The sequence below is a fragment of the Pimephales promelas genome, chromosome 18 (assembly GCF_988280905.1).
Source record: "Pimephales promelas chromosome 18, fPimPro1.hap1.1, whole genome shotgun sequence".
Taxonomy (NCBI): domain Eukaryota; kingdom Metazoa; phylum Chordata; class Actinopteri; order Cypriniformes; family Leuciscidae; genus Pimephales; species Pimephales promelas.
Genome location: NC_142786.1, coordinates 21,491,445 through 21,512,545, shown reverse-complemented (window position 1 = coordinate 21,512,545; position 21,101 = coordinate 21,491,445). Strand labels below are relative to the sequence as shown.

The following is a 21,101-nucleotide window of genomic DNA, read 5'->3' as shown; positions in this document are numbered from 1 at the left end:
TATATATATATATATATATTATGAGCTTTAAAATGTTGGTTCAGTGAGTCAGTGTCGGTTTCGTGAAATAATTCATTTTAAAGATTCGACTCAGAAGAACGATTTGGTCACGAAACGGACATCTCAACCAGACAACTCTTTATCACTGTTTTTTTTTTTTTTTTTTTTTTTTTTTACCAGCTTCTAAAGTATTATTTATTGATTTATAACATTATTACATAGTTATTATCTCTTTAAACTTTTATCTTTACCAGCAATATTATGTTGGTTCCATGGTTGGTTCAGTGTCAGTGCTCGGATCAATTTAGTCAGTTTCGTTAAAGATTTGATTGAAAATATTCGACTCTTCATTCATTTTGAAGAATGATTTGGAATTGGACATAGCTACCACAAAGTAACCATCCTAAAAGGACTTTGTGTGTACACAGCGAACACAACATGGGGACAGGAGAGGTGTTATTCAGTAAATGGGAAAACCTGTGTTATTAATTTGAAAAAGTAACTAAAAATGTATTGTAAATTTAAAAGTATTATGTTAAAGTAATTTCATTTCATACTTGTGCTACATAGCCTAATGCGTTTCCGCTAACTGAAAATTAATTTATGGCTATTGTTTTTTCCCCAAACATCATTGTTACAATAATATGATTTCATTCAAAATTGTATTGTCATCAAAAAAAAAAAATGCTTGTTCAGTGCAGTGTTCGGTCCAATTCAGGCGGATTCATGAACAAATTCAGCTTACAGATTTGAAATCATTGTAAACGATTTGGACATGACTCGAACATCAGCACCACTGTTTTATTTTATGTCTAATGCTAAAATTGATGTATGTTATTTGATTTTATTTAGGTTACAATAAAGATGATTTTATAAAACTTTATTAATCATCAAATGAGATACTTCAAAACAGCTTTAAAATAACAAATGGTGAGACAAATATCAATATCTTACATTTATACTGCCATGTGCAAGACATGGGAATTACAACAGTTACAGTACTGATTCAGTTGATTAAACCACTCATAATCAATTCGATTTAAATACAGCTTTCATTTAATAAAAAAAAAAAACTTCAAAGATAGAAAATACGATCTGAGTGTTGCTAGCTGCATACAAAGCATTCCTGTATGGTATTATATAGATCTTGGTGGAGTGTTGTCAGTTCTCTTCTTGGTAGCCCACAAGCTTTGCACTTATTTCCCATAATCGCAGAGCAGCAAGATCATCTTTACCTTCAGGAGCTGGTTCCTTCAGCTTACAATCACTGTAAAAAGATCATAATCATCCAGTGTCAAGCAGAAATGTTAGAAACAGAAAAGGTAACATCTTTAGAGAAATTACAATACAAACCCGTTACATGAATGATGTAAAGGCCTAGGTCATGCAGAATAATAATATTATAGGGGTCCTATATGCATTCTTAAACTTTCAACTTTCAAGTGTGATGTTGCTGTTTGAGCATGAAAAAGGTCTGCAAAGTTACAAAGCACAAAGTCACTCTAAAGGGAGTAAAGGCCCGTTCACACCAAGAATGATAAATATAAAGATAACTTTATTAGCAGACCAACAGACGATATTGTTCTGTTTATTCTAAGCGTGTGCTTGTCTGCCACTTTAAATGCTTGAGCTCACTGTTTTTATCATTCACCAGCTGTATAAAATCGTTCTGAAGGTAATTCTTTTTTCTGTTATCGTTATAGTTGCGTTGTAACCTCTGCTATTCTTAAACATTGAAAACGATTTTTAGAACTGTCTTGTCTTTATTGTTATCTTTATAGTTCTCGTCCTTGGTGTGAACGTGCCTTTATTGTCTATATCAGTGCGCACTGTTTTTGAACTCCGTGAAACGCCTCCATTGTAGTCTTAAGGTTTCTTTCAGGAATGAACTTGTCACAATGTTCCTCACTGAAATATTTACCGCTAATTCTTGGTTGAGTTAGTTATGTTAATGCGCGTTACATTCCCCCAAACATGCTCGAAGCGGTTGACCAATCACAACACACTAATCCAGATGACCAATCAGTGAACATTTTGCTTTTCAGAAGGAGGGGCTTCATAGAGACAGGAACTAAACAGAGCGTTACTGACAGACTGGGAAGAGAGGAGCTGCAACAATATATGAGAATGGGGAAAATAAGGTGTTTTTGAACATTCAAGCATGAAAACATATTCTAGTAGAGCCCAAAAACAAAATCAAGGCATAATAGGCCCTCTTTAACAGCTCACCTGAAATAGCAGCCACTGTGAGACTCCAACCCCTCAGCAACCGCACAGTAGATGGACGTCTGAGCACCTTGTTTGGGGGTTTTCATCAGTAAAAGAGCAGGGAAAGACAACAGGACACTGAGCAGAGGGTAGCGGGTCTGCACGTAACGTCCCAGTTCAGTGCGGATTACTCCAGGGTGAAGGGAGTACACAGTCACACCAGACCCTAATAAAAAACAGAGCAGGATTGAACAAGGATAATGAAGGGAACATACAATATGAATTTTTAAAACAGTTTTTTTGCAGCATTTTTTTTATGTTTAAATGTGACTGATGTATTGGGGATGGGCACACAAACCTTTAATCCTCCGTGCTAACTCGCGAGTAAACAGCAGGTTGGCAAGTTTGCTTTGCCTGTAGCTGACCAGGGAATCGTACGGTGCCTTGCTGAAATTAAGGTCATCAAAGTGGATCTTACCTATGAGAAAGGTCATCGGACTGAAATATGTTGTATGGTCTCATGAATCTCTGTGATAATGTTTAGAAATGACACAGAAGAGATGTATATACAGTATTATTACCATATCAGTTATTGGTCAATGCAAGAACAAGTGTAGATATTTAATTGTGAAAAAAGGGGCAAATGAGTGTTTACAACATTTGCTCACATCTTACATTCACTTAAAGTTCATCCTTAAAAACATTAATAATTTAATAGCACTCTTTCCATTGCACAAAAGTTTCTTTAGATTTTTAAGAACTGAAAGATTCTTTATGGAACCAAAAATGGTTCATCTGATTCTATTGCATCGCTGTGAAAATCTTTCTTTGGAACCTTCTTTTAGAATATATTTAAAAAGCATGATGTTATAGGCGGTTTTACCTCCTTTGTGAGCAATGCTGGATACATTGATAACTCGACTTGGACTAGACTTCTTCAGCATGTCCAGGAGCAGAACAGTCAGGAGGAAATGGCCCAAATGATTGACAGCAAACTGGGTTTCATAGCCATCCTCAGTGAGGCTTTTAGGGCACATCATCACTCCTAAAAAATTTATCGTATTTAACAATGCAGCGAAAAGCACAGTGTGATTTGCTGAATAACTAGTAATGAAGTCAAATGTTTCACCAGCATTGTTAACAAGTATATCCAGTCGATCCTCAGTGGCAGTGTATTCCTGCACAAACTGCCGTACGGAGAACAGAGATGCCAGGTTTAAGTGCCGAACTACTATGTTGCCATTTCCTGTAGATCTGCGAATCTCTGCAGCAGCCTTTTCTGCTCTTGAAAGATCTCGACAAGCCATCACAACCCGAGCCCCTGAAAAAAACACCAGAAAATATTCAGTCTGAGCTAAAATCCTCCAAAATCTATACTTTCTTTACTCTTAAAGATAAAGGTTCTTGATTGGCATTGATGGATCCATGAAGAACCTTTCCATTGCTCAAAGGGTTCTTTATAGTGGAAAAAGGTTATTAAAATGGTATTCACAAAAAGGGTTATTTTAAGAAGTGTTCGCTAAAATGGTCTTTGGGGAACCAAAAAGGGTGTGAAAACCCCTCTTTGAGAACCTTTATTTTTTAAGAATGCAGCGTTTACCTCTCATGGCCAAGTCATGTGCCGTCTCTTTTCCAATCCCAGTGTTGGCACCAGTAACGACGACTGTCTTTCTATCCAGTCGCACGCGGCAGCGACACACTCCGCCTGCAATCCATTTTCTCAGCAAAACCAAACCTATTTTTGAAGAAATCCATTTGTGATAGAGCACATTCTTCCAATACACGCAGAAAACACAGACTTTTAAAGATCTAAACAAAGTGCTGATAAGATCACTGCTGGAGAGCTGGCTGTTGCCCTTTAGCAGATTTGATATCAAATCAATGAGATCCATGATACAAATATCCATTTAATTATATATATATATATATATATATATATATATATATATATACAATTTCTGTGAAAACAAATTACCAACCAAATCCAATTCTAATTAGAATAAGTGTTATTTTAGTATTACATGCTATTATAGTATTTATAAACCTTTTGAATTAGCTATTATTTTTATATTTTCAGTTTTTATTTTAGTTTTAGTCATTTAATGATGTGCTTTTCTAAATATAACTATTTAGCCTTGATTTATTTATTTATTAAGTAATTTTAGTACTTCAGCTTTTTTTTTCCCAATTGTGTGTGTGTGTGTAGCTATATATATATATATAATAGATTTGGTATTACAATCATGTTTTTTGTAGTAAAAAAAAACACAGCCTCTGAATTCTAATCTGCTATTCTGTTATCCCTTAAGCTACATCAAGTACCTCTTGAGCCACAACATTGTACCTTCTGAACAGCGCTGAAACTGTGCTGTTTATAATATTCTACAATACATATGGAAGAAATTGTATTAGTTCATAACTGACTGAAATGTTGTTTCAGCCCACCAAAAGTTAGAATGAGAGGAAATGACATTATGTAACTTACTAATAGCTGTGACCGCAGTTACTGTGCCGAATTGGGCGAGACGATTTGCCTTCAGTTCCTCCCACATTTGTGTGGCTGCAGAGAGATACATGTCATCCACTGTGATGCGCTTTCAGCTCTGCTTTCATTTTATTTTCTGTCATATAGTACTAAACTCTTTTCTTTGTTTATAAAAAAGCTGTGGCTTCTAGTGCACGGCCACCATCAAGCTCAGTGCCAGCTAACATATCTAATCACCCCGCGTGCAGGGCTGGGTTGAGGCATAAGAAGATTAAGTCAAGATCATGTTAGATTCCATGGCTTACGGTCAGACAGAAATGCGAATAACAAAAACATTGATCAAAACAATTTCCACTTCTATAGCAGACTAGTAACGCAAGGCTTTTCATTAGAAGTTGATGTCTTTATGTCTTAGATGTGACTTAATTTTAGTCTGAGGCATTTAAAAACATATTTAGGATATTTTAAGCTATAAAAGCTTTTTTGGGGGTATGTTGTATGGGTCATGTGGCCCTCCCCTCGCTCTTATGGCCTTATTCAGTTTTTTGGCACTATTGTGGTGGTTTTATTGTATTACCTGATCAGAAGTATGGAAATGTTTGGCAAGTCTGACAAGAGGGTGTGTATTGGATTTGGCAGGGACCGTGTTGATCAAATTAGTTAGTCTAAATGTCATGTGTTTTAAATTGTGCTTTCTTATTAATAACCCAGTACAGCCACATAAACAAAACACACTGTACTGTATCAGGGATGGGCAACTTCGGTCCTGGAGGGCCACTGTCCTGCAGAGTTTAGCTCCAAACATGACAAAAACTCTTTTCTAGTAGGCTAATCTTGATAACATTGAATAGCTTGTTCATGTGTGTTTAATTAGATGGAGCTAAACTCTGCAGGACAGTTGGCCCTTAAGGACAGAAGTTGCCCGTCCATGCTGTACATGCACATGACCTACTTTTTTTTTTTTATAGAGTCCTACTTCCCAGGCTAAAAAAAGTGTTTCAGTTTATCCTTTTTACTTGACTACCAGAGCCGCTCTGTTGATTACTAGGTGCAAGCAAGGGTGTGCAGCAGTGGGGGTTTTTAGAATGATTTTAAATAAATATGGTCAGTTAAAATTAACCTATGTTTTGTTTACCTACAACACAGTTGACAGTTTGATGATCTTATGTGAATTTTGAAACTGCCTTGTTTTAAAACATAGTGCTAAAAAAATGGCATAACCTAACATATGTTTAATAAACACGATTAAAATGTTTATTCTAAGGTAAGATTGTGGATAGCCTACTGTATGTTCCAAAAAAAGATCTTATTTAGAATGTATTTCTTATTTAACATAAACCTGCCATTCATAAAAGGTAGAAAATCAGAAAAAGAGATTTTCCCGGTAGAAAATCAAGGGGAAGCCATGTCTAAAATGCTAATTATTTTCTTGGTTGTGGCAATTGCGAGTTAAAGTCAGAATTGTGAGATTTAACCTCGCAATTGCTAGGTATAGTCATAATTGCGAGACATATAGTCATAAAATTGCGACTTAACTCGCACTTCGAGAAATAAAGTCAGAAGAATTGTGAGATATAAACTCGCATTTCCGAGTTATAAAGTCATAATTGTGATATATTAAAGCTCGCAATTACGAGAAGAAACATCAGATTTGTAAGATAAATGTTGCAAAACCTTTTTTTATTTTTTATTCTGTGGCGGAAACAAACTTCCATAGATAAACTGATGCTATAAAAACATGGGTTCACTACAAAACACCAACTCTTGTTTTATAAAAATCACATAACTGTTGTAGTTGTTGGAGAAACATGCTCGTTTTAATATTAAAGAGTTGATGTTTCATTCGAGGCACATTTGGATACATTTCATATGTTACGACGTCAATCATTCCTGTCTTCTAAACACCAGCCGCCATTTTGGAATTATTGAAAGCAGAGTGAAATGTAGTGCCAAAAGAAAACGATTAGGCGGGAAACTATTAGTTATGGCTCGAGACTAACATTCATTGACTAAAAGGCTAATGTTTTTCGCCAAGTGAACGAGTTTGTCTTTGTGTCGTTAACTCTGAGGCGGCGATGTATCGCACTATTTAGCGGGCTATATGCAAGTGCAAACTGTTTAGACAAATCTCGCCGATAAGCAAATCTGTGCAGCAGGTAGGATGACAATGGTCTCAAAATGTCAAAACATAAAATGTCCACAATCTAAATAATAGTGGGTAATTGGCTTTAAATCGTTTATTATCGGAAATGATACTCCAGGAAATTACATTACACTTCCATATCGTAATATGCGTGTAATATAACATTTACAGTTCGCGTATACTAGCATTATGTATTTTATTTGCTTATGTTTATTATATAGTGAATAATCACGGTTATCCCGCGTTTATCACAAAATATCGCAACCAATCAGAGTGCAGGGAATTACGCGTGGAAGTGACGTTTTTAAATGTTTCGCCTACCACAGCGCGAGCAAAGAGGAGAAAACGCCTGCAGAACAGGGATCATTGTTTTTCCATCATGGCAAACCCCGCGAAGAATGGAGGGAAATAACGCATTATAATTTTTTGTCCCACATATGCAAATCTGTGCATGAGGTAAGACTTCCCTTTCTTCTTTCTAGAAACAACGCGTCGGTGATTGTGAAGTAACTTAGTTGTTAAAAGTTAAGCAGTCAGGTAAAGGCTAGCCACTGTAGCTTTGAATGCACAGCTGCATTGGCAGGATAAACATGCGTGCAGTAACAGTTAGCAGGCTAATGTTAGCCTCTGTTATGGCTCTGTTAAAGGGGCTCACGTTTATTGTTATGACAGCTTGTAGATAATGAGGCAATAAGTCGGTTTAGCGACCAATGCTTGTCCCTTTTTTGCTAAAGTATGATAGAAAGTAAACAAACAAATGAACAGTGTTAGAAAGTAAACAAATAAATGAACAGTGTTGGGTAACGTTACGTTACTCTGAAAAAGTAACTACTAGTTACTAATTACATCTTTGACAGTGTAGCGTTATTAATGATTCTCTCTAAAGAAATATTGCATTAATTATTAATAATTACTTTCTAAATCCCATATTAACTTCGACCAGTTAGTTGAACAGATGTGAACTTGTTATTTTAATTCTTTCAAATATATAATCTAAAATTGACATACACTATTCTTAAACTGATTAAAGTATTTAAAGGAAGGTTACGTTTAAAAGTTATATTTTAACATTAAATGTTGATGTTCTTATATAGAATTGTTATACACCGTATCTAGTGCAAGTACATCAGAAGTAATTGTATTTACAGAGAAGCTCAGAGTAATCCCTTATTTTACTTTTCCAAAGAGAAAAGTAAGCAAATTACCGTAATTATTACTTAGTAATGCATTACACTCAACACTCACTGTATATGAATTATTTTAACTTTGACTTTGAAAAAATAGCGAGAGCAAACGAAGAAACACACTGACAACTAAAATAATTCATATTTACAGGCATATGTACACATTGTAAAAATAAGATCTTGTAACACACTTTAAATGTTATTGTTGATTAGAAGCTGTATTGCATATAACAACATGGTCACATGGTCTGTGGTTTTGTCAACATGGTCACAAACTGTTAGTTTTTCTGTTTAATAAGAATAATTTAATGTCAAATAGATATAGTGTATTTTCAGCTACCCACTGTCCATAGCCAACATAGTCTTGTTGACAGGAGTAATTACTAAATATTAACAGATATATATTAACTTGCACCTGCTAAAAAATATTAGGTCAGAAATATGTGCCTCAAGATTACTTGCTTTTTTTGCACTTTTTTTATTTATATTTTAATTTTACATACTTATATATGCTAAAAATTGTGTTCTTGCACAACATTTTGATTAAAAATTATGAAATGGTAAATAATACATGCTAAAAAACTTATATTAGAAATGTGTGCCTTTACTGTAGATTAAAAAATGGCTGTTCCATAAGGATAAAAATTGCAGCAATGAATATTTAGTATTTAGTAACTAACTAATATTTTTTTCTTGTTGAGACACTGTATAAGAAACACTTTTTGTTTACAGAAACATGGCAGATTCTGACCTTTACATGCAATGTGATGAAGATGATCTAGAGCCATGCCAGAGTATTACAAAAAACAGAGACCACCAATATAACAAAGGTAAATAATGTTTTATTATGTCTTGTTAGAAGATCTTTTGTGAAGAGCATTTAATCATATATTAGGAACATGAGTGTGAATACAAATAAGTTTTTTTTTTTCTATTCTTTAATTTAGTTACTGTAGTCCCAAGTGGCAATAGTGCACCAGCACAATCTGATGGCACCTCTAAAACGACATCAGGTACTACTGACCTCATAAATCAAGCTGTGTCTTTGGCTTCTGGTAAGAAGGCAAGAAGCATAAAGATCTAAACAATAATCCACTGCTAGTATGCAGAATTGACTTTTCAGGCTTCCTTTCCATGTACCTAGTGGTCATTAAGCCTAGTTCACACTACATGATTTTAAAATGTCGGGCTGAACTGTGCGGTTCACACTACATGACTTGCTCTCAGTGAAATCATGAGTGTTCAAGTTGTTTAGCTGTTCACACCACACAACACAACGTGATTGATCCACAACAGGAGGTAACTCACTACACGAGTTAACAACGCACTACATAGAGATACAACCACGATCGGATGATAAGAGCATATCATTTGTGACTCAATGAGAGCTGTTTCAGTACTATAATACGGTCTAAATCCTGAAAATAATCAAACAAATAACGAGTTGACAACAACACGATTCTATCTGGTCTAGAAACCATGTTTTGTAACGAAAAACCACGCAATAAAACGAACCAGAAATGACGCGAAACTGCAGAGAAGAACACAACACGCGAATATGGACGTCAGACAGAAACTAGTGCTGCACACTGCTTGCTCGACGATATGCTCTGAGAAAAAAAAATGCAAAAAAGAAAAAGTAAGATTTACCTGGTGTCCTCGACCCATGCGTTGCTATGATTGGCTGTACTCATGACATCACTGAGATTGAGTCGCGCGACTGCGCGAGATATCTAGCATGCTAGATATTTTTCTGAGCTCGGTGACCTGTCTGCGAGCTGTCTGCGAGCTGTCTTTGATGCGTTGTTGGCTCTTTCACACTAACTGATTGGCGAGCGTTAATCGTCCGCTAATCGCCCGCGATTTGCACGCGATAACACCCTGACTTGTCGGCGACTCAACGATTTGCAAATCGGGCTTAAATCGGGCTTAAAATCACGTAGTGTGAACTAGGCTTTAGTGGCCACACTGCAAAAACACTGTTAAAAGAATAGATGTGGGACTTCAGTGTGTGTTTTGGTTTTCCTTTAGCTCCTGCGGTTACGTTACTGCCGAATGCTGTCCAGACAGGTGGAGCTGCAGGAGGCACACAGACTATATACATCAGTGCACAGGTTTCACTTTGCTCTTTTACTAGCCTTCTGTTTACATGAGTAAGATGTTGTATTTAAGTTATGATGATCTGTTGTAGCCCAATCCAGGTCAGCCTCTGGCAGGCTCAGTGGGATTGGGAAATTTGGGAACATCACTTGGTTACATCTTGAATGGACAGCCTATTAGTTTTCTGACCGCAGGTAAGTCTTTACTCAAAGCAGTGATTTAATATCACGGTTACTCCTTCCCAGACATACTTTGCAGGATGCATTCCTGAATCCTAAGCTGGTGTGAAAGAAAATTCACCCTATGTATTTTCTAAATGCATGTTAAATAATAGCCTGGCTAACGCCAGACGACGTTTTTATTGACAATGAGACGTGGTCTGGAAACCACATGTTCATTTTCTCGTATTTGAGGCGTGTTTTACGAATGCCCAGAGCCTTATTATTGGGGGCTACGAATGTCTATCGAATGCGCCTGTACGCAGCTCATAGCCAATCGGTTCAATGAGACCAGATGACTTGTAGAGCGAAAATTAGACGATGAAGACGACGATGGGTCAGAGATTTATGTATACACAAAACGTGTTTCTCAATGTCAAGGATACTTCCTTGGCAGGACGGGTCCTTCAAAGTCATTTCCTTCAGAGGCTAGACGAGGCTCCTCTTTAGCATTCGGAGAACACACTGGCTAACAAGTGCGCGTCATTGCAGACTTTGCTCTGGTGACGTATGTTGGACTGCAGACAATCATTTAGTATGCTTAAACGCCGCCCCTTTATTATAATCGACTGCAAGCTCTCATTTATTTATGAATGCAGTGCCAATATCTCAATCCAATCTACAACCAATGGATAGAAACAAGTCCCCACCTTTGATTTTTGTCTGTTTTTACACTCTAATGGACGTCACAATACAACAGAAAAGATCGGTTGCTACTTTTGTTTCTTCATGACTTTAACGTTTATATGCACATGCAAATACATATGACATATGTTTGCACATCAGACATAAATACCAGCTCAAGAGTTTCCAGATATTTGTTGCCATGCATTTAGTTTTCTTTATTTACACCTATGCTGCTCAAAAACAAATGTTTACATTTTTATTGTAGCATTACACATTTAGCTTAAATACTATCTCTAACCTCTTCAGGTCAGACACCCCAGTTCATTTCTCCGCGGATGGTCACCCCAGGGAGTGTAGGACAGCAAACGACATCTGGGAAACTACCTACATTGCAGATCCCAGTCACCTTGACCATCAATAACCCCTCAAACTTACAAAGTATCACCTCATCGGCCCCAGGAGTGTCCACTCTTAATGTGACCCCCTCCAACATCCAACCAGCCATAGCTCCAGGTGACAATTTATCCAGCTTTTACTTTTTCTATTGTACATCCGTTCTTATCTCTGTTTTATTTACATTTCGTTTACCTTGATAGGTGCAACAATTAAAGTTATAAAGTTTACGAAGCTTCCTGGAGCACCTGCAGGTTCTGGTCAAGTAGTGAATTCACTAGTGCAGCCCACCAAAACCTTCTCCTTCCAAAACAATATAACAAACCGAAATCCAGCCCCGTTCCTGTCTGGTGGGCTATCTCAAACTGTGAGACCTCAAGCACAGATCTTTGGCCCTCCTTCTGCCACAACCACTAACGGTCGGGACCAGGATTTGTTTTTACCCTCCTATTTTTCAGTTTTTAATTGCTATATTGAAGTGTTTTTGTTTTAGATGTTGTGGATATCAGCTTATTGCTTAAACATCATTTATGTGTTGTAGAGCTGTATGATTAATCATTAAAAGATCGCAGTCTTCATTTAAACACTCTTATTCCTTAAAGGGATAGTTCACCCAAAAATGAAAATTAAGTCATTAATTACTCACCCGCATGCTGTACCAACCCCGCAAATACCTTCGTTCGTCTTCGGATCACAAATGAAGATATTTTTGATTAAATTTGTGAGGTGGATCACTGCTACATAGGCTGCCTAAGAGATCGAAAGCCCAGAAAGTCAATGAAGAAAATGTTTAAATATTCCATGTGACTACAGTGGCTCAATTATAAGTTTATCAAGCGACGCGAATACTTTTTGTGCGAAAAACAAACAAACAAAATAACGACTTTATTCAACTACTCCATTTCTTCCTTGTAGGCCTGAGACGAGAGTTCAAGAGATTTCTACGATGCATGCGCGAGAATTGCGATCTCGCATGCATCGTAGAAATCTCTTGAACTGTCGTTCAGCTTGTGTAGCAGTGATCCACTTCTCAAATTTAATCAAAAATATCTTCATTTGATATTTTGATATTCTTCATTTAATATCTTCAATTCATATTTTGTCAGAACCTCTAGTAAATGACATGCTACTTTTAGTTGTCTATTCAGAATTGTGGAAAAATCGTGATCTCTATTTTAAACAACAAATTGTGATTTTCAATTAATCCAGAATCGTGCAGCTCCAGAATCCAGAATCATGTGTTTAAAGTAATCGTTCACTCAAAAATGAAAATCCGGTCATCACTTATTTGTTCCAAACCCATTCGATTCTTCATAATACAAACTAACATTTTTAATGAAAATTCTCATTCACCCAAAACTTCAAATAGTTCATAAAGGAACTCAAGCTTTTGGCTGTACTTACTTGACCTGCAAAAAAAACTTCATTGATTCCTTTGAAGTTTTTGAAGCATCAAGGTTTTGGTGGAATGGACTTTCAATGGAGGGACCGAAATATCTCAGGTTTTGTCAAAAGCATTTTCATTTGTGTTTCAAAGTTGTGGATTTGGAGCAACATGAAGGTAATTGAGTAATTGTAAAAGTAATTGATGACAGAATTTTAATTTTTGGGTGAACTATCCCTTTATGAGGTCTTTGAGAAGGGATTGAATGGAGTATCTTTGTTCTACAGCATTGAAAAGGGCCTCCAGTTCTTCGAATTTCTGTGTTCTCTGTAAAGCCGTTTACCAAAAGAGTCAGTCCCTCCGTGGATACTTCTGTGTAAGTTTTAATCATACACGTTTCAGATTAAATGCCTACAAATAATAATGTACTGAACCTTTCTTGGTTAAGAACCTTTTGCTTTGGTATCTTTAAATCTTTCACTAAAGTCTTACTCATGCCCATTCATCTTCTTGCCCATTTTCAGCAATGCAATCAAGATCTTATCAAGAGCATCAAGGACCTGAAGGCCCAAAGTAGAAAAAGGATCAAGCGGCCGAGTGACACAACCCAGTCAAAACCCGCCACATCTGAGACCGTTTCCTTCTCCTCGTCCTCAGAAACGTCTCTCAAACACGTCACGACTTCTGAGATACCTGAGGGAGTGCCTAGTCCTCGCTCTGGAGATATTGACGACCAGGGCAGAATGATCATGCTAGTTGAAGACTTCTTCTATGGGCAGCACCCTGGCCAGCATGCATCATTAAAAACCTATTCAGTAACCATCTCAATGAAATGCCAAGTTTGTGAGAAGAAGGTGAAGGGCAACATCAAGTAAGTTAGTTTTCAGATTGGTTTTTGAGAGTTGTTGTTGTTGTGATCGATTTGTTCATTCATCAACCCTCATTTAAAAGGATGATGAACCACATGAAACAACACATGGAGTTGGATCACCAAACAGGGGAAGTAGACTGTCATTCTATGTGCCAGCATTGCTACAGAACCTTTTCAACACCCTTCAATCTGCAGTGCCATGTTGAGGCAGTTCATAACCAAGCAGAGTCCTCAAGTGAGTCTATACTTCTAGAATGATATATCATCAACCTAGTTCTTGACAAACATATGAAATGGTTTTAATCCATTGTTAATGCATGAGTTGATGATATTTGACCGGTGGTATTTTTCTCCAGCTTAAAGAGGGCCTATTAAGCCCTTTTATAAAGTATTGATTTTGTTTTGGGGCTCTATTGGAATTGATTTTCATGCTTGAATGTAAAAAAAACAAAGACGTATTTTTCACATACATGTCTGTCAGTAACACTCTGTTTAGTTCCTCTCTCTATGAAGCACCTCTTTGCGAAAAGCACAATGGGCTCTGATTGGTCAGCTGGGCCAGTGTGTTGTGATTGGTCAACCGTTTTGAGCGTGATTCTAAAATGTCACACCCCTTATGTTAACCACAAGTTTCAACTCGCTACTTACTAACTCAACTAGACCCCGCCCCTTTATTTTGCGCATGGCTTGGGCGGGAATGATTTAAATGAGGAATATTGTGAGGTTTTTGTTGTTTTACAATGGAGGTGTTTCAGGGAGTTCTGAAACAGTGACACTGATATATAGAATAACTCTTGCTGGAGGGACTTTGCATGCCCAAACAGCAACATTATACAACAAAAAAGGCTGAAATGTAATAAAAAGCATCATAGGCATCCTATTTAAAGGAGTAGTTCACTTTTAAAAAAAAACTTTTGCTGATAATTTACTCACCCCCATGTCATCCAAGATGTCCATGTCTTTCTTTCTTCAGTCGAAAAGAAATTAAGGTTTTTGATGAAAACATTCCAGCATTTCTCTCCATATAATGGACTTTACTGAGAACTTTCAGTGCAAACTGTTCAAAGGGCTTTGAATGATATTAACAAATCTTTTTCCGAGTCAATTCGTTCATTTCGTTTGTTGAATGAACCAAATGACTCGAAAAAAGATTTGTTCATTTTCATGAACGAGTTTGAACAGGAGAGTCACAAACACGCATCACAAAACAGAGCAAGGCGAGCATTTGAGCTTATAAAACTTAAACTTTGTTATTTATTTTTTAAATGAGCGATCGTTTCGCTTGATAAGACCCTTATTCATCGTCTGGAATCGCTTAAAGCCCTTTGAACAGTTTGCAGTTTGCACTGAGACTGTCTTTTGGACCTTGAACCATTTCGTTTCCAATGAAGTCCATTATATGGAGAAAATCCTGGAATGTTTTCATCAAAAAATTTCATTTCGACTGAAGAAAGAAAGTTTATTTTAAAGGTGAACTACTTCTTTAAAACATTTCATTCTGCTTTACAGAAGTGTGCAAGATCTGTGAGTGGTCCTTTGAGAATGAACCCCTCTTTCTGAACCACATGAAGCAGGCGCACAAGCCTGGTGAGATGCCCTACATGTGTCAGGTAACTTTTGTGTATAAGTGTTTCATGTCATTCAAGTTTTGTCTTGAAAACATTTGTGTAAATCAATGACACTTGTGTACTTTTTGCTCCTCAGGTGTGCGAGTTCAGATCCTCTTTCTACCAAGATGTTATAAGCCACTTCACAGAGCAGCACAAGGACACCTGCATCTTAATGTGTCCCTTCTGCTTAAAAGTATTTCGGTCTTATATCGGCTTCCAGTTGCACTTTGCTAGACACCAGGTAAAGTATATCGTTAGCACTAAACAGTCACCGCTCAGAGGGTTTTTAATAATCAATAATAACAATTTAATATCTCAACTCTTATTAATATGGAAAGACTTTGTTTCAACTTTTACCTTTCCAGCTCATAAACTAATGCTTTACCGTGATTTGCCCTAAGGGATGGACAAGCTGATAAATTGTTTGGTCATTTAATCGATTATTCATCAAAATTAAAAATTATTGGTTAATATTTAACTGTGCATGTTCATGTCCTCCATTTTTACATTTAGATTGCCTTTATCTGATTATTTATAATCACAATCTCATAATGAATAACCCTTTCCCATCCTGTACATAATCAATATTGATGTCTGCAAGTGTTTTCTTTAAAATGACATAAAACGGTATGAAAGGTCTTTTTTATGTGTCAGAAGACTTCTTTATCAGTCCCATTAAAGTTGGTGTTTATTCGTCCAGAAAAGAACAGCACATCATTGTGGCCGATGCCGACTTCAATTCATTCATGACAAGGACAAGTGGAAACACAGACACAGGTTTCACAGGACATGTGTCAAACCCAAGCAATTGGAGGGCCTCAAGCCTGGTACTAAGGTAAAAGACTCCCAGTCATATAAATGGCTTGTTTATTGCTTATTTGATGGCCTTACCATTAACCCCTCTGTTTCAGGTAATCATCCGAGCTTATGCTGACAGTAACGCCACATCAACAACTGCAGCATCTCAAAATGTCACCAATAAAGTCATTCCTGTCAAGAAAAAGCCGGTGGAAAGCATGATGGAGCTAATGGTCAAGTTTGAGAGTCAATGGTGAGTATGATTTATATTATACGGAAGCCTGAACCGCAACGTAAAAAAAAAAATCTGTAAAATAAAAAAAACCCAAGCGTTTCGAGATTAAAGTCGAAATGTTTCGAGATTAAAGTCGAAATGCTAGATATATATTTTTTATTTTATTTTTTTTAATTATTTTTACGTTGCGTTTCAGGGCTTTCGTAATATTATGTGTGTGTATGTAGACATTTTCTCTTTGCTGTTTTTTCATTTATTTCAATTTTTTTTAAGAAACTATCTTCTAACCATCATATTGTTCTTCCAGCAAGCCAACAGAAAAACACTTCTGCATGGAATGCACATATGATATTCCATACTTTTCCAACCATTTCCCCACGTATGTGAGCTGTTCCCTCTGCCGATACTGTACTTGCTGTTCCAGAGCTTATGCCAATCACATGATCAGGTGAACATCCTTACATTTTTACAGTTTGTGTGATAGTGTAATTGAAAGGAAGGAATGGATAATATGTCATATATTGATTATCTGCTGATGGATTGATTATTTATATAAGATTTTTTTTTTTTGCTATTAGTTGATATTATTATATTATTATTTAATTGTGCATGGTCATTTCTCTTATTTTTATACTTCAAAATGTATAAAAATATAAAATTATTATGTAAAATTGATCAAAAATAAAATTAAACAAACAAAAAATAAAAAAAAGTTGTTACCGTTGCCTATCTGTATAGGAAAAAAAAAAAAGAAATTGGGCAACACTAGTTTAGGGCCTCGCTTACTTGTTGCTTATTAGCATGCATAACACTAGGATATTGGCTATTAGTACTTCTAAAGCACATATTAATGCCTTATTCTGCATGATCATATTCTACATCCCTTAATCCTTCCCAATACCTAAACTGCCTTCTAACTATTAATAAGCAGTAATTATCAGTTTGAGGCTGAAGTCATAGTTAATATTTAGTTAATTAGAATTGGTCACTAATCTAAAGTGTGACCAAAAATTAATATATATCATGATCAGGTGAAGAACTTTAAATTTCACAGTTTGTGAGGTGTTGAGTGTTTTCTCATTTCTCCCTTATCTTTATTTGCAGTGTACATGTTCCTCGGAAAAGCACCAGAAAATACATTACCCTTTACAAACCCTGTCCGAAGTAAGACCTGAGTTGTTGTTGTTTTTTTTTCCCCTCCCCTCTTGCTTTGATGTAATTTTACTTTAATTGTCAATCATGGTAATGAAAAATCTTTGCAGGAAGGGGAGGCTAAACTGTGTCACATGTAGATACAAAACTCGGGTTGGAGATTCGATGGCCAAACATCTTGCTGACAATCCTAAACATCAAGCAAGCCGATGCACCTTGCGGGGTAAGTTGTTTGTTTATGTCTAAAAATATTTTTGATGATGAAAAGTCAAGCACTTAATGATCCTATCATATTATTAATACTATTCATGTTTCAGAAGGATTTTCACGTGGCTATAAAAGGTAAGTTGATTTTCGCTTATTTTTAACTCAAAAATCTAAATACTATAATTTACTCCCTCATGTTGATTTAAACCTGTGGAAGATATTTTAAAATGTCTTCAGGTTTTTTCCCCATATAATGAATGTCAGTGGGGTCCAGTGTTTTTGGACCCCATTGACTGTCATTGCATGGACAAAAACATTCCGAATATCGGTAACACAATAGGGTTAATTGGTTAACTACATTAGTTAATATGAACTAAGAATGAACAATACTACTTCAGCATTTATTCATCTCAGTTTATATTAATTTCAACATTTACTAATGTTATTAAAATCAAGGGCTGTATTTGTTAACATTAGTTAATGCACTGTGAACTAACATGATCAAACAATGTATTTTTTATTTGCTAACATTAACAAAGATTAATAAATACTGTAACAAATGTTTTGCTCTTTGTTAGTTCATGTCAGTTAATAGATTAACTAATGTTAACTAATGAACCTTATTGTAAAGTGTTACCAGAATATCTTCATTTACAGAAAGTCGTACAGGTTTGGAACAACAAGAGTGGGAATAAATGATGACAGAACAAGAATGCGTAATGGGATAGTTTAGTTTAACTCAAGAAAAAGGCTGTAGGAACGGAATTTGTGTAGAGCTGATATAAGAAATTGAAAATGCTAGAGATTTAACCTCCCGTTTAGCAGAAGTGGTAACTTACAAATTACTGTCATTGTAGATTTGTCTTCATCCCAACGGACCTACTCCGAGGAGGTCAGATACTCAACAACGCGTTTTTCTTGCCTTTGCAAGTGAAGCAAGTGGACAAGAGTTCATTTCCTCCGTTCTCTAAACCCCTTCCTCGACCCACCTACACGATAACACTGCCTGCTAGTCCCGCTCACACACTGTCCTTTCCAATTCAGGTTCAACCTATCAAACAAAGTGCCGTTCCAGACAAAAAATGTGCAATCAAACCAGATGCTCCGAAGCAAACTCCACATGGAGGTCTTTCTAAAGTCGACAGAGGACGTACAGTGGAGAACACGCTTACCGTAGCTCAGATGAAAGTTGTACTGTACGCCCTCTGCTGTGGAGTCCCACAGGCCGCCAATCACTTCGACACTCCACCGGAAGATGTCCAGTCATTGCTCTTGAAGCGTCAGCGTCAGATTGTGCCCTCGAGAAGCACCAGAGAAGGGTTGACGCCACAGGCATCCGATAGCTTAGTCGAATGGGTGCTGTGCCAACGTGAGCAACAGCTACCTATCGATGAAGCTAATCTGTTCGACTTCATGAGCAGTCATGGTGCGCAGGACATCTCTTACGACTCGGCGGTTAAATTCTTGCTACGCCACGATCTGGGCTTGCAGGCATTCGCCACATCCAGCAAGTTGCTACCGGATAAATCCCAGGAGCTGGAGCGTTCCTTCAGCAGCTTTCTGAAAAAGCAAGTCATTTCGCAAACATTTAGACTATCTTCTATGGGCGCCATGGATGAGCTTTCCATATTTATAGATATGGAGCAACTGGATGAAGCCTCTGCCGATTCGTCGTCCATGTTGTCTGCTTTTAAGTTGATGGGCACCACAAATCCACTCATAGAGGTTGTGTTCACAGCCCTGGCGGATGGGACCACGTTATCCACCATGCTTTTCCTCAGAGGCGAACCTCTCAAGCCAGATGCACATTCCTTGCCAGACTTCATCATCCTGGAGGCTAGACCTGAAGGGTTCACGGATGAAGAAAGACTACAGCTTTGGTTGGACAAGGTGTGGTGTCGGCATGTCAAACCTAAATCTGGAGGCAAAGGGTTGCTGATAATGGACACGTACAAAGGCCACATGTCTGATGAATTCCTGGCAGCGCTCAACAGCACGAACACTCTTCCAGCTCCGATCCCTCGCAGTTGCTCTCGTCGTCTGCAGCCCCTGGAAGCCTGCATGGGGCCTGTGTTACGCGAGTTTCTGCAGGCTCGTTGGAGCGAGCATGTAACTACGGTGCCACAGGAACTGGTTGGAGCCAAACCAGCAGACCTTGCGCATCTTCTCTCTCGCTGGCTGGTCGAGATACTGGATGTCCTCAAAGCAGAGCCCAAGCTTCTTTTCCGCTCTTTCGATCGGATTTTGAGCTCAAACCCAGAGGTGACGTCCGAGGAACCGTCAGAGCTCGTGCGGAGTCTCACTGAAGCTCTCCTGGTCAATAAAATGCAAGGACATAAAGTTGAGCAGAAAGCTGAGATCTCCGGTGTTGTTTCTGTAGAATCCTCTCCGCAGTCCAGCCTGACTTTTTTGAAAAAGATGTTTGAGAAAGACAGCGATTTGGAGTCGTTTCATGGTTTTGAGGATTCAGAAATACAAGAACATCAAGTTATCATATAAATTGAATCATATTCTTGAAATTTGCAAGCATTTTGTGCGTCTTCTGCCGATTTTATTTTTGGAGAATAAAATGAACTGGTCTTTGAGAAAGTAAATGTAGTAGGTCATTGCTTGATTAAGTCTGTATGGTTGCATATCATTAGCCTCATTGCATATATGCGTTTTTTTCTTGTTTTCCAAAGACATTGAAATATGATGTAGGCAATTATGCTATGAGGCTAACGATATGTAAATTTTTTTGTGTGATAAAGATCACTAGTTTGAAGTCCTCTGTTGTTGTTGATCTTTGAGCTATGAATGTGCAACTTGTTACACCTTGTTTTAGTTTATCACTATTTTCCTTCACATCAGGTTTGATTTCTTTTATAATGTGCATAAATGTAAATAGAAATGATTTGAAATCATTACCTACTGTATTTAGGATTATACTGTAACATACTGGATTCATGTTAATGAATAAACGCTTTTATAGGCATGTCATTTATAAGCAGTGTTTTTTTTCTTTAAGAAGCAAGGGTTGTCTTTTAAGAAGGTATTTTAGTTTTCTCAAAAATCTGACCAATACAGTCAGTTTATACACACGACACATTGTTTGCTATACTGATGCAACTGCCTAAAACCTTTTTCACTGGCACCTCTTAATCACAGGTGGCTGTATATTATGATCCTATTTGTGTATATGGTCACATGACTAAAATTATGTAATGTGCTTATGGTGGTATTTTTGAAAATGTAATAAAATGTGAATGTTTTATTCCACTGCTGTCTGTTAGGCTAGTATTTCTGGCCATTTTTGCTTGTTCTGACATTTTTTTCATAAAATTATTCAGCATTTTAAAATGCTGCAAATTATTTCATATTTCCTTCATGTATCTTTTTGAAAAGTTGGAAATTAAACTGCTAGAATGTAACAAATAGATGACTAACTCAAAATGTTTAGGTTTGCAAGGCATAAATTTATTTGCATTTCACATCTATATAAAAAAT

General features: G+C 37.0%; 2 protein-coding genes across 3 annotated transcripts; one reads left to right on the top strand and one right to left on the bottom strand.

Annotated features, from left to right (window-relative positions):
* Nucleotides 1-763: 763 nt before the first annotated feature.
* crdh (cone RDH) lies at nt 764-4,943 on the bottom strand. Its single transcript, XM_039680959.2, has 7 exons — nt 4,694-4,943; nt 3,809-3,943; nt 3,338-3,529; nt 3,092-3,253; nt 2,567-2,686; nt 2,230-2,434; nt 764-1,267 (listed from the first exon to the last, which is right to left on the bottom strand). The coding sequence occupies exons 1-7, from the start codon at nt 4,782-4,784 to the stop codon at nt 1,162-1,164; spliced, it is 1,011 nt and encodes a 336-aa protein (XP_039536893.1). The 5' UTR covers nt 4,785-4,943; the 3' UTR covers nt 764-1,161.
* A 2,139-nt stretch (nt 4,944-7,082) lies between these two features.
* pogza (pogo transposable element derived with ZNF domain a) lies at nt 7,083-20,873 on the top strand. Of its 2 annotated transcripts, none has more exons than XM_089123102.1 (19): nt 7,083-7,292; nt 8,753-8,850; nt 8,968-9,033; nt 10,052-10,134; nt 10,212-10,314; nt 11,272-11,478; nt 11,562-11,777; nt 13,030-13,118; nt 13,267-13,613; nt 13,694-13,848; nt 15,123-15,223; nt 15,318-15,464; nt 15,924-16,058; nt 16,135-16,274; nt 16,564-16,704; nt 17,361-17,420; nt 17,519-17,631; nt 17,729-17,750; nt 18,473-20,873. In XM_089123102.1, exons 1-19 carry the CDS (start codon nt 7,288-7,290, stop codon nt 20,112-20,114), a joined length of 3,870 nt encoding a protein of 1,289 aa, XP_088979228.1. In that variant the 5' UTR covers nt 7,083-7,287; the 3' UTR covers nt 20,115-20,873. The 2 variants fall into 2 exon arrangements, with proteins under 2 accessions (XP_088979228.1, XP_039536892.2); XM_039680958.2 differs by having other exon boundaries at nt 7,084-7,292; nt 17,726-17,750.
* Nucleotides 20,874-21,101: the final 228 nt, after the last annotated feature.

Bases quoted from the DNA above. Each gene is read 5' to 3' on its own strand.
- crdh (XM_039680959.2), bottom strand. From the start codon at position 4,784: ATGTATCTCTCTGCAGCCACACAAATGTGGGAGGAACTGAAGGCAAAT. The intron at 3,530-3,808 runs GTAAACGCTGCA...TGTTTTTTTCAG, and splicing joins ACATGACTTGGCCATGAGAG to GGGCTCGGGTTGTGATGGCT. The intron at 2,687-3,091 runs GTAAAACCGCCT...CCTTTCTCATAG, and splicing joins CAGCATTGCTCACAAAGGAG to GTAAGATCCACTTTGATGAC.
- pogza (XM_039680958.2), top strand. The intron at 9,034-10,051 runs GTACTACTGACC...GTTTTCCTTTAG, and splicing joins CACCTCTAAAACGACATCAG to CTCCTGCGGTTACGTTACTG. The intron at 15,465-15,923 runs GTAAAGTATATC...TTATTCGTCCAG, and splicing joins TGCACTTTGCTAGACACCAG to AAAAGAACAGCACATCATTG.